This window comes from Prunus persica, chromosome G7 (assembly GCF_000346465.2).
Source record: "Prunus persica cultivar Lovell chromosome G7, Prunus_persica_NCBIv2, whole genome shotgun sequence".
NCBI lineage: Eukaryota > Viridiplantae > Streptophyta > Magnoliopsida > Rosales > Rosaceae > Prunus > Prunus persica.
Window position 1 is genome coordinate 8,894,585 of NC_034015.1, and position 13,589 is coordinate 8,908,173.

Here is a 13,589-nt window from a genome sequence, read left to right on the forward strand (position 1 = left end):
TAAAAACCGTCGTTTATATGTAAAGATGACGGTTTATTATAAACCGTCGTTATTTATGGTAAAGACGACGGTTTTGGTTTAAAAGACGACAGTATTTTGTTAAAACCGTCATCATTTGTGGGTAAAGACGTCGATATTTTGTTAAAAAGTGTCGTTGATTGTATATAAAGACAGCGGTCTTGTACTAAAAACAATCATTAATTATATGTACAAACGACAGTTTTTTCAATAAAACCATAGTTTTATTATTTTTAAATCTGTCGTCTAATAAGTTCCCAAAACTATTACATTTTAGTTTTTGATTTCTTATGATTCTATACAACGATTTTAACTAGAAAACCAATTATATTGCTTTTAACGAACACATACACTCAAAAATTATTTCTTTCATAAAACTTGAAGATTCAATAGTTATTACATAGTCAACCAATCTTTATTCTATTACATACATACTTCCTACCTATAATCAGAAATAATGGACCTCACAAATTCTACTAATTTGATCTTAACTTCATCAATTTGTTATTGGGTTGACTTAGCTCTGCCTTCTTGCAAACATTTTTCAAGTTGGTGGTGTCGAAAGGACCTGCACGAAAGAGACCCCAATACTCTTAAACATAAACCTGTTTAGCAACAACCTTAACCTTAGCAAAAAGATCTATGCAACTTTAGAATGACAGCAGCTTGAGGACTAATCCAGTACTACCTGCTTTACTGAGAGAGATTCGGAGAGAAAGTTAATGACATATATACTATCATGTAGGCTTTCATAGTTGTTAGCTTCAGACTTGGTCCTGCCAACAATTTGCCTTCCATCAGCTGCTAATCCAGCAACTACCTGTAATTGGATGTCACAATAAAATTAATGCAAACTTATCTGTCAGAACAAAAAGCCTAGGTGATTAAGCCAAACTTGATAACCATGTGAGAAAAGAAAACGAAGTTTAGAAGATATGGTCTGGGTGATTAAGCCTAGAACTGAAATGAGCAAGCACAAAATAAAATGAAAGGAGAGACAAAGGTCAAGGAATTGTACCTTGGTCAGATATTTTACTCCCCCAAAGGTCAAGGTATTGTAGTTTAGAAATTACCTGAGGAAAATCATTACAAAACATGAAGTTAAGAAATGAAATGGCAAGGGTGGACAGTCACAGAAATTCAAGTGTCAAAAAATATTGTTGAATATGAGGTCCACCAACAATAAAATAGATGCCTCAGCCTTGACTTGAGAACAACTGCAGTATCATCCTTACAAGTGAATTAAATTTAAACCACTCATGGATTGTGGGATTCCTCCAGTTAAATTGTCAAAGCCCAAGTCCCTGTTAAAAAAACATATAGGCATTAACAACTTGGGAACTTAGTTAACAAAAGTACTGTGCTTGATATTAGTCCCGTGAGATGAATTGTATTAAAGGTGCATATAAAAGCATGAATTAAAACATTGGAGGAAAATCATAAACCATTACTCTATGGAATCTTGGTCCAGCCACTCCCCTGCTGTCTATGTATCTAAAAGGAAAATATAAATCTAATCAGATTTCTCAACAGAGCAAAAGATATACATACTGAAAGGGTGGTGAAAAAATAAAATTATATCCACATAATTAATAATGTGGTTCCAAGTTGCAAGCTATAGCTATTCTGATAAGCATATATTCATATCCAAACTTGCAAGCAAATCCAATCCACAAGTTAGACTATTGCTACACAAACCAATCAATTAATTTTAGTTGTCAATGCACTTAGGAATTCATATGATTTAAATAAAAATCAAAACATAAACATACATTATAGATGAGAGGCATTTTCAATTCCAGCAAGTCCACAAGATCCTGCAGACTCCCAAACAAGAGATATGGATTAAATAGTCACCAGTGAATTCATTAAAATACTAAGGGAATCTTACAGAAACTAAACTATCACTCAAAACTCAAAGAGCAATATAACTGAAATCTCTAAAATCTCTCTGTAATATTAGAATCACAAAAATCTTTAAAACATGAGTGGTAGCACAGAGAGAAAGAGAGAGCCTTACCTTGAGGTCCGAGATCGAAGAGAGGATTTGGATTTGGGGTTGGGGTCGGGGTCGGAGAGCCGAGGAAAATGAAATGAAACCTCTTTGTCGATCTTCTTCTCTAAAAGGCTAGGACCGCGATGACCGTGACCGCGACGAGCAGGCGATGAGCGCGATGACGACGTTCACTCTGTCGATGACACCAATGGCCATCACCTTTTCGACTCTCTTTCTGATTCGCTCTCTGGACCTCGAAGAGAAGTTACATGCGATGACGACTATCAAGAAGATGGCACCGACGACGATCTAGAAGAAGGAGCCGACGTCGATCCTCGTGACGAAGCCGACACCGAAGTCCACCTCCTCGTTGCCTCTGTCTCTCTGAGATGTGAGAGTCGGCTTAGAAAAGATTGAGCTGGGGAGAGAGGGTTTAGGTGTAGAGATGTGATAGAGAGGGAGAGAGAGAGAGGGTTTGAACTCAGATAGGGAGAGAGGGCTTCATCGAGAGGGAAGGGAATTTTCACGGAGAGGGAAACTTAGAACATTGAGCGGGGCGTGAAAAATTAGGTTGAGAAAGACAACTTTAGTTTTTGGTGGTAAAGCTGAGAGTGACGACTTGACTGAAACAGTGTTTAGCGTGTTTTGGATGCACGTCGGTTCTTCTTGTCAACCGACGTGTTTTTGAAATATGTTTTGGATTACCACCGTATTAGATGCCTTAAGACGTCGCTTTTATAACCACTGACGTGGTTTGTAGCCAATTTTAAAACCACGACGCTTTCTTCAAGTTCCGACGTCTTTCAAGTGACGTGTTTTTGCAATATTGGCGTAGTAAAAAGAAACGCCTAGCCTTTCGATCACTGCATCTTTTCCTGCATGACTTGCGGTTCTCAGCAATTAATAAGTCAAGCCGCCCAGGTCCAAGTCCAGAAGGATCACTTACTTCATGACCACCAATTTGGCTATGATTGCTGTCATTTAGGAAATGGTTAAAACACTCGTCGGCTTTTTAGGTATAGCAGTGATCAATATGATGCACGCCTGTTGCATAGCAAATGATATGGATTGAAGTCCCAAAAGGATAATCCTTTGACATGTCAATATTGATATTGTGCACGCCTAATGCGTAGCAAATTGTATGGGTTAAAGTCCCAGAAATTAATTGACATGTATGTATTAATGTGTGGCATGCCTGCAGCATGACAGATATATGGGTTCTAAATGTTCCAACTCCCTAAATAGAGATTATCCACGCCCTACTGTAAAATAACGCTCCATTGTAGGTTATAATCCACATTCTCACATAATAAAAGCCCCCTGAAGTGGCTTGGGTTCCCAAAAGCAAAGAAATGCTTATAATTGATGCATGCAAATGAGAATGATGGGATCATGAATTGATGAATGGCAATTTTTGGTTTTGGAGTAGCTACTCAAATCATCAATGGGCTGTGTTAATTGGAACCACGTTCAATTATTAAATGTCGACAATATCATTTGCCAAAATGGAATGAGGTAACTCCATTATAGATGAGAATGAACGTGAAAGAACAAACCCACAGTACGAACCCCAAAAGATGTTAATACTGAAATTTATACTTGGGTGTTCGGAATAAAAGGGAATATACCTACTTTGTATGACACAATGTTTCTGGCAGAAACAAGAAATGTTAGGTTTTCTCCATATTTACAGATTCAATTGTGCCTCCTTATTGCACATTTACGGAGACCAACATGTTATCTTTAAGGGTTATTAAATGCACAGAGCATATCACCAGTAGTGATTCCCTAAAGATGTATAAATAGCTGGGTTAAAGCTATATAATGTATCATAAAGTTTAATCCCTTTAAACAAAATCCTTGAAAGGATTGAAATTGCATGAAGCAAGTCCCTAAAGGACATATGCCTAAAGCACAAAATCAGTACTCAATACTAATATGCATAAATTGCCTCAGTGAGTACATGGACTATAATGTGCTTGCAACACATTAAAGCTTCTGAAGAGTTCAAGAAATATTTGTCTCGACTTAAAGATCGAGCATTATGCCAACGAGATTCTCGCTTATACTAAGAAAGTATTGAAGCATTTTTATGAGGATTATCCGTTGGACACTTTAAGGATTTTCCGGAAGTATATTGGACCGGACATCGTATTTTCCAGATAGAGCTCAACTCCATCACCATCATTTTGGGATGATGTGAGGCATATTTGATGCTATCTAAGCATAACACCATATACGGGCATATTTTTGAGTGAACTTACAAATAGCCCAAGTGTTATTAGATATGCGGACTCTGGAAATCTCTATGGTCGCTTATTGGAAAAGCTAGTCATGAAGTTTTCAGGGGGAGATATTCATCAGAGGGAGCGTGGTTTTGATAAAGACCTTCATACACTGTACTCTTTTTCCTTCATCCAGGTTTTTATCCCACTGGGTTTTTCCTGGTAAGGTTTTAATGAGGCAGTGTCGCTCAAGATTGACTCACAGAAGCAGTGTCAACTACGATATTCAGAAAGGTGATCAACAGTATGACTTAAAGATATTTTGCCAAGCATCAGGGGGAGCGTGCTATCAATAAAGACCTTCAAACACTGTACTCTTTTTCCTTCGTCCAGGTTTTTATCCCACTGGGTTTTTCCTGGCAAGGTTTTAACGAGGCAGTGTCGCACGCATGTCAATATACACAGAATTTTATGTTACACATGATTATGTACTCTTTTTCTTTTTGACCAGTTTTTGTCCCACTGGGTTTTTACTGGCAAGGTTTTTAACGAGGCATATTCCGTATCATTTGTGGTCTCCAAGGGGGAGTGTTGTAAATAATAAGGTGGAGCCCACCTCCAATGAAAGGAGCTTTGCCTATAAAAGGGTTCACCCTTCTCTTTGTAATGAACACACAGATGAGAAGAGAAAACATTCAATGAAAGTTCAGTTTCTATACTTTCTCATTAACCCAATTCTCTCTCCAATTTCTCACTAGATTCATAACAATGATGTTAATAATCTCAATATAGATGGCGTATGATCCTTGACGGAGGCCTGTGTGTGGAAATTTTTGACACAATTATATGTAGGGCACACAAAGCATTATTGACTTGCTTCACTCTATTCGACTCTTGTCCTCTCCTTCTAGCGAGCCATCGAACTTTTAACATTCAGTGTGAGTACAATGTCATGGAAAAGTGTAAGGATAACCTGTGAAGAAATTAACGTAATTGTTAGTCCATAAACCACATTCATGGTAAGGAGTTCCTCCTCAATTTGAAGGAGCCAAGCTTTTTCCATTAAGATATGGACGTCCATTTTCATGGGCATGGCTTTTTCAATGCATTAATTGCAATTTATTCTCAATAATTTTACGGAGATCAAATTTTTGAATCACATTTGAAGATTACATGACATGACATGCGATTTAAAATGTAGATTTATTTGAAGTTGATGTTTTTATCCATTTTGACATGTTATTGTACTTATCATTTGCTACTGAACCTCGTTGCATCATGTGGACACCATTCATTCACATAAAATCATTCGTAATTTTCTGTTATTGTAACATAAAGAAAGAGGGGCAATATATATTTCACAAAAATTCTATGTGCAATATATTTTTCAAAAATTCTTTGTGCATGACGTTAATTCTATCTTTAATTAAATACTGGACTATCGATAGTCACATAGATATTTTATTGAAGTTGGCAAAAGTATATCGTTAACATATCCAATATGTTTATTATTGATGATAATAATATCGATATCGACACGTTATCAATTACATGTGGACAAGTCTATCTTTATTGAAGATCAAATACTTGATACATAGCCAGACTATAATAATGGACACGTTACCAATTACATGTCGAGAGTCTTACCTTTATTAAAGATCAAACGTTTAATATAGAGCCGGACTAATTATCGACACATCACATGTCTCGAGTCCTATTTTTATTCAAGATCTTGTCCTTTCTATAGTTAGATCATGGGCAGAAAGTAATGGCGTAGTTAGGTCCACCATTGCATGTAAATGTACCCTTTTTGTCATCATAAGCATAGCTGTAAGCGTTGGGGCATGCTTGACTGAATAGCTGAGAGTAATTTGTCGGTGGGCATGTCTCCGGAGTGTTTTGAGGCGGAGTGCAACAATACCGTGGCTCACCGAATTTAACACATGCGCTCAAGCAGGCAACCACGCTCCCATCGGACCCTATCTTTTGCAGCTCACTCGGACAAACTGCGTTCACGTTCGCAGGGCAAGTAGCCGTCTTGCAGTCTCCGGTACCGCCTTGTGGAGTCACAGACATGGGCAAGTTGAAGCCATCAACAAGACTAACGTCGTAGAAATCTTGTCCTCCGCCTGCTGGAATATTGAATTCCGCTAAAGTTGCTGGCGGAATGGCACCGGCACCGTTGCACGTGACCTGACCAGAGGCACAGTCTGCGGTGGCACAGACGAACTTTCCAGAGGCGTCCGTGGAGCATCCAGTTCGGGCCCAGAAGCGGCCGTTCCATGGCACCGGAGTGTCTAGGCTGAAGCTAGCTTGGGATGCTAACTCGAACCCTGTGGTTGATAATTGAGGTTTTTGATCGGAGGTTAGGGTTCCTGGCCAGACCGTGTAGGGGCAGTTGTTTTTGAAAGACATTGTCGCTGCATGTGCACCTGCCATGCAAAGTAAACCACACTTAATTTGATGCAGTAATCACAAACTACACTTATTGTGACCAAATATTAAATTAAAATTAAAGAAAATAAGAAGCTTAGACTTTAAGAAAAGATCAATGAGTATTTCTATCGTTTGGCCAAATGAAAAACTTAAAGAAAATAAGAAAGCTTGTTTACCTCCGAAGGAAAGGATGGTTAAGCTGAGGCTGAGGAATACTACCAGGGTCTTCATCATCGGAATATCTTAGTTTGCTTTGCTTCGAATTTGATGAGCTTGGGCTTTAGTTATATAGGCTTGGTGCGGGCCTAACTTTTTGTCCTTTTGCGGGACTATGGTTGCTGCGATGACTAGTCTTATGATTTTTTTTTTTTTTTTTTTTTTGGGGAATTTGAGTACGTAACTTATCGCATGTTACGTATGTCATGTCATATATGTCATGTAATCTTCAAATGTTATATATGTCATGTCATATAATCTTAAAACTTCCAAATTTCCAATCAGTTAAAGCTTAAAAGAGTTGATAGACACCAAGTTACTTTTAAAAATAATATATAATAAATATAATATATCTCTTTATAAAATTAAAAATTAAAAAAAATTTGGTCTCCCAGATAGTGGATCCAGAGCAGTCGCACTGACTGCCCTCGTCCAGGATCGGCACTAATTTCAACTTAAGAGGTTCCGAGTTTGCATCCTTCTTTCTGTTAATAAAAAAACAAACAAAATCAAATTACTTCATTTGTTTTTGTATGTAGATATATTTTTTTTCAATTCTATGTATTTGTTTATTTCTTGCTTTCTGTCAAATCGGTTTTTTTATTTTAAAAGATCAACATTCACATCCTTCGCCAATGTAGAAAATGCCACTCTAGGAGAAGAAGTTGCCACGAACAAACAGAGGTAGATTTACACCACAGGATATGCCACTAAAGTCTAAATGTGCAACTGTACTAAACTGTAGGGCCATTGAAATGTGTATTATTAATCCCCCTTAAATTGCCAAAACAAGCAGAGCTAGAATTTTCATTATTACTAGTGGTAAGACTAGCAAAATTACTACGTTGTTTGTTTCCTTTTTCTTTAAATAAATTGATTATCATTATTACTGGTAAATTATCATTCGTTTTCCATTCGCTGAGCAGAAATAATTGATTTTGTTGTGTAAACGGGAAGTTGGTGTCTATGTTTTAGTGCTTAGTGCGGCTCAGCCAAAAGAATTCATTGTTGGCGCATGTTGTAATTAAGAAATTCATTATCTTCTTGTACTGTTGATTTATTCGAGTCTTATCAATGGTGTGTTAGTTGGATTGACCCAAGACTTTGGTGTGCTCTCAAGTGTTGTGCGAAAACACTCTAAGATCTTGACAAATCATTTTCTTTTTTGACTTCCAAATTGTTGTTTTTTTCAAGAATCATTGCTACTTGAAATCCGAAACAGTACAAGAAAATCCAATGAAATTTTAATACTTCAAATAATAAACAAAGAATAACATAAATGGATAGTATTTGGACATTCCTCCTTACAGACAAATTACAGTTTTATACATAGACAAAATAACTCATTAAAATTACAAAAATCTTACAAACTATGATTTGTTTGTAAGGAGAAATAACTCCTTATGTGTTATGTGTAAAGAGTCAAGTATTTTTTACTTTTAATTGAATGCAAACTAAGAAGTGTTCTTTTTGGTCAGTTTAGCATCTATCGATGTATCTTTTCCGAGTAGCATCCATTGAGCATGCATGATGAATGACGTGCACTTGTCTTCTAGTCGGCAATCAAGTCAAGCCGCCCAGGTCCAAGTCCAATTCGACAAGTGGTTATTTCATGACCACGTCACTGCTCACAGGTCTTGGTGATGCTTGTTCACACAGTATCAACCCCTCCAATGAAATCAGAAATAGTACAAGGAAATTCAATGAAATTTTAATACTTCAAATAATAAACAAAGAACAAAATAATTTAGAATTTGAGAAATTTTCCTCCACAACAACAAACTTAAAACTTCCAAATTTGCAATTAATTAGAGCTTAAAAGAGTCAAAACACCCCATGTTACTTTTTTTTTATAAAAAATATTAAAAGAATATATAATAAATATAATATACCTCTTTATAAAATTAAAATTAAAATATTTTGAGCCCCCCCGAACAGTGGACTTAGAGCAGTCGCATTAACTGCCCCTGTCCAGAGCCAACACTAATTTCAACTTAAGAAGTTCCAAGTTTGTATCCTTCTTTTTAAAAAAAACAAACAAACAAAATAAAATTACTTCATTTTTTTTTTGTATGAAGATTTTTTTTTTTTTTCAATTCTATGTATTTGTTTATGTCTTGTTTTCTGTCAAATAGTTTTTTTATGAAAGATCAACATTCACATCCTTTGCCAATGTAGAAAGTGCCACTCTAGGAGAAGAAGCTGCCACGAACAAACAGAGGTAGAATTTACAGCACAGGATATGCCACTAAGGTCTAAATGTGCAACTGTACTATACTGTAGGGCCATTGAAATGTGTATTATTAATCCCTCTAAATTGCCAGAACAAGCAGACCTAGAATTTTCAACACTCAGGACACATTTTCTTTAGCAGTGAAGAAAATTAATGTGTCTGCCTTGATCTGTGAAGAAGGAGAAAAACTTAGTTGCAACGGGGATAGTATTGTTTTGCTATTCCTAATTAATAATATTATGTCATGTTGAAGTGGTAACACGTGTGTCATAGCGTTATTAATTAGAGATAGCAAAATAGTGTTATTCCTATTTTATAAAAGTCTTTCTTGTGAAGAAGGGTCAAGAGGTAAGACTAGTGGTAAGACTAGAAAATTACTACATAGTTTGTTTCTAAAAATTTAACATTTAAGACAAATAAATTATATGAATTCAAACTTCAATATATAAAAGTCTAAAATAAGAAGCTACGCTTGATACATTCAAATCTAATGCATAAACAAGATAAATACTTGTAACAATTCAATCATTTCATTTTCTTTTTTGACTTCCAAATTGTTGTTTTTTCAAGAATCATTGCTACTTGAAATCAGAAACAGTGCAAGAAAATCCAATAAAATTTTAATACTTCAAATAATAAACAAAGAATAATATAAATAGATAGTGTTTGGACATTCCTCCTTACAGACAAATTACAGTTTTATATGTAGGCAAAAATATCTCATTAAAATTACAAAAATCTTACAAACTATGATTTGTGTGTAAGGAGAAACAACTCAAACTAAGAACTGTTCTTTTTGGTCAGTTTAGCATCTATCAATGTATCTTTTCCGAGTAGCATCCATTAAGCATGCATGATGAATGACGTGCACTTGTCGCCTAGTTGGCAATCAAGTCAAGCCGCCCAGGTCCAAGTCCAATTCGACAAGTGGTTATTTCATGACCACGTCACTGCGAGGGGGTGTAGCTAGATCCGCCAGTGGGTGCAGATTTAATTCTTTTTGGTCTTCTATATTTGTAGGCTCCAAGACATTCAAGTAATCTTTAATAAGTCTCAATTTAAAACAGACCAGCAATCATGAAATTTGAAAGTCTTTTGCTAAATTAATTTGGCTGCAACTACCTTCAATTACTTTGGCTCCATGTATATTAATTTATCCACTATTACATTTTTTTTCTTAAATTATAATATGTAAGGATACCAATATGCCCATCTACTAAGTCTATCACCATTCCGACAAAATTCTTTATTGTGATGGATATGTTCAAGGCTTAACATGATTTTTTATATATTTCTTTTTTACAAACGACAACATATTTACACGATACTTCAACTCCATCGGCTAGCTAACTGGATATCCAACTAATCATGAATATAATTATCACCATTTATATGAGTTGAACTTTTTTTTTTTTAATCAAAGGAAAAATCTTTATTACTTTCAGTAATAAAATCAATATGACATACAAAAGGACACACAGAAAAACTGGAGAAAGGAGGTGCACCTAGGGTGACCTCATTAAAACATTGCCATGAAAACACTTAGAGGAGGAAAATCCGGTCAAGGAAAAAGAGTACATCGAACCTCCCGCAAAGAAAACTAAATTTCTTCTCTATTCGCTGCAATCGTAGGCCATAACCCATGAGGAGCTAACCCAGCCCAAAACAATCACCGTTGCCGTAAACCAAATTGAGCCAAAAGGTGCGCCGCTGCATTTTCTCTGCGAGGCTGGTAAAACACTTCTCGTACTTACTCCTTCCCATGTAGAGTGTCATTATGAAGGAGCCAAGAGCAACAGACAGAACATACAAAAAAAATTAATTCCTGCTTCGATAAAACATGAATGGTTGTCTCAAAAAAATTTGCAGAAGACCCATGGTAGGCCTCCAGCCGACCAAAAAAGGGTGAGAGTCCAAAATTTTTGACTCCTCATGCAGCTCCATAATGCATGAAGAATAGTTTCTTAATTTCCCACAACGAGAGCACAAAGGAGTTTGAAGTACCCTCTTAAAATATAGATTGAGAGAAGTGGGTAGCACATTCCAATAGGCCCTCCACACTAAAAGCTTGATCTTGTTAGGAACCTCCAGTGCCCACACGTTGCTCCAAAAAAGTTTGAGGGCTCATGTCCGAGCTCCCTCCCTCCACAACAGCCGCCATGCATTGACGTAAGGCAACACGATAACCAGATTTTACAGAATATTTTCTATCCTTAGCAAAGAACCAATATTTACTATCATGCAAACGCACCACCGAGCCTAGAGAAATACCCATAATTGCCTCACAATCCTCCTAAATAAAATACTGACTTAGCAAAGGCGTTTTCCAAGCACTAGAATATGTTAACAAGTCAGTCACTCTTGCTTGTGATGACAATCCCAAATTAAGAAGGGATTAAAGGTGAAGAATCTTAGGATCCAACGATCCTGGAAAACCTGCACGGAAGCCCCATTGCCAATTCGCGAAATCAACCGTGCATCAATCACTTCTTTTCCCCTAAGAAAGGAGTGCCAATTAAGAGAAGGGTGTGTACCAACCTCGGCACTCATAAAATCCCCATTGGGATAATATCTTGCATGTAGCATCCTTGTCACCAAAGAAGAAAGGCTTTCAAGAAGCCTCCATGCTTACTTGGCCACCATCTCTTTATTAAAGGCTTCAAAAAATTTAAAACCAAGGCCACCGAAGCATTTTGGCTGACATAGCTTGTTCCAATTCATCCAATGTATACTTTTTTTTTCCCAGCTTTTCCCCACCATTACTGAGAAATCATTGACGATAATTCACTACACAGAGTAGCCGGCAACTGAAATACCCCCATGGTATAAGTAGGAAGTGCCTGTGCAACTGCTTTGATGAGCACTTCTTTCCCTGCTGCAGAGAGTTATTTTGAATTCTAGCGATGGATTCCACAAATTGAAACATGTTATGGTTGATTTCTTTCACACTTCCCCCACAATTAAGCACTTGTAGACAAAATCCCACCACGTCATTACCAACAACACCCCAATATTTCTGATAAAAAAGAGCTAATAAACCATCCATACTAGGGGATTTTGTTGGAAACATTTGGAACAAAGCTCCCTCAATCTCGCCCCACGTAAAAGACAAACACAACCAACCATTTTCCTCCTGAGTAACCATTAGTCTCAAGGCATCTAGAATTCCATCGATCTTCCGGGCACCATTTGAAGAGAAAAGCTGTTGAAAATAGTCACAAAAAACTAAGCCCACTGCATTCTTAGAAGAAACCTAAACATTGTCAGCATCAAACACTCCTTTTAAAAAATTCATGTGCCCCTGGAGCTTCGCATAAGCAAAAACAACTTGGTATTCTTGTCACTAGATTTTAATCATGCTATACCAGATTGTTGCCACCACAAAGTTTCGTCTTGCTCAAGCAAAACATCCAACTCATTAGTCAACTGACGCTGATGTTGGGTGGCCTGTGGGGTCAAGTCACGACCCTATACAACATCTAACTTATCTTGCACACCCCGAATTTGCCTGGGAATAAGTCCAACCTTTTCCATGTTCCAAGACTGCAGAGAAGTCTGACATGACATAATCTTGTCAACCACTGCGCCACCCTTACCTCCCCAAGTCTGGGCTATTGTTTCCTGACAACCATCAATAGTAATCCACATCTATTCAAACATAAAAAGCCAATGTCTCTTTCTCGTATTACTCACTCCAAAGCGAAGTAAAATAGGTAAATGGTCATACACAAAGGAATTCATATAATGAGTACGCATATCCAGAAAGGCCAACAACATCTCATCATAAACCACAATCCTATCTAACCAGAGCTTACATTCCCCTCACCTTGCCATCTATTTGTCCACGTAAACTTGTACCTTGTATAATTGATCACCTTTAAGCCATCATCACGAGCCTCACCAAAAACTAGTCGGAAGTGACCGGAATTTCAATCCGAAATCCAGCCAAACTTTGGATTGTGATTTGACCTACCTAGGCTAGAAATCATTCTAATCCTACCCAATCATCCGCTAGAGCTCAAAGAATAGATGGAAATCCATACCTTGATCGTCAGAATCGGTGGCCAGAGGAAGGAGATCGAAGCTGGAGAAATTCGAGCAAAACCTGCTCGATTTCTAGCCGTTTCCGGTGGATTGGCGGCGGCTGACGACAAAACTGGGCTGCTGTGAGATGGCGAGGCCGGTCCAGTCTGTTTGGCACCAGTGTTGTGGTCTCTGGTAGCTGGAGTCGGTGGTTATAGGGGTTGAGCTGGAGGAGGACGCACAGGGGGGCTGTGGGTCAAGAGCAAGAAGAGTGACGGAAAAGAGAGAGAAAAGAAGGTTTTAAAAAAAATCTTATCTTTACGAATTACGATTTTGCCCCTCGTCAAAATTGGATCGTATTTTCTTCGTTATGACCCCAATTCGAGTCCACTACGTGTCCAAGAACTCGTTTCGTCGCGCTCTACGCAACGGTACAATCGAA

General features: G+C 37.4%; 1 protein-coding gene and 1 long non-coding RNA gene across 6 annotated transcripts; both read right to left on the reverse strand.

Annotated features, from left to right (window-relative positions):
* On the reverse strand, positions 366-2,721 carry LOC109950261. 5 transcript variants are annotated; one of them, XR_002272570.1, is made up of 7 exons: positions 2,039-2,719; positions 1,791-1,835; positions 1,470-1,512; positions 1,254-1,322; positions 1,037-1,091; positions 707-838; positions 366-586 (listed from the first exon to the last, which is right to left on the reverse strand). It is a non-coding gene; the product is annotated as an uncharacterized LOC109950261 (long non-coding RNA). The 5 variants fall into 5 exon arrangements; XR_002272573.1 differs by lacking the exon at positions 1,791-1,835 and having other exon boundaries at positions 1,200-1,322; positions 2,039-2,721; XR_002272572.1 differs by lacking the exon at positions 1,791-1,835 and having other exon boundaries at positions 1,196-1,322; positions 2,039-2,721.
* On the reverse strand, positions 5,722-6,955 carry LOC18771087 (glucan endo-1,3-beta-glucosidase). The gene is made up of 2 exons (XM_007202426.2): positions 6,852-6,955; positions 5,722-6,671 (listed from the first exon to the last, which is right to left on the reverse strand). Exons 1-2 carry the CDS (start codon positions 6,907-6,909, stop codon positions 5,992-5,994), a joined length of 738 nt encoding a protein of 245 aa, XP_007202488.1. The 5' UTR covers positions 6,910-6,955; the 3' UTR covers positions 5,722-5,991.

Excerpts from the sequence above, each read along its gene's own strand:
- LOC18771087 (XM_007202426.2), bottom strand. The coding sequence starts at position 6,909 with ATGATGAAGACCCTGGTAGTATTCCTCAGCCTCAGCTTAACCATCCTT. Across the intron at positions 6,672-6,851 it reads AACCATCCTTTCCTTCGGAG|GTGCACATGCAGCGACAATG; the intron begins GTAAACAAGCTT and ends TTTGCATGGCAG.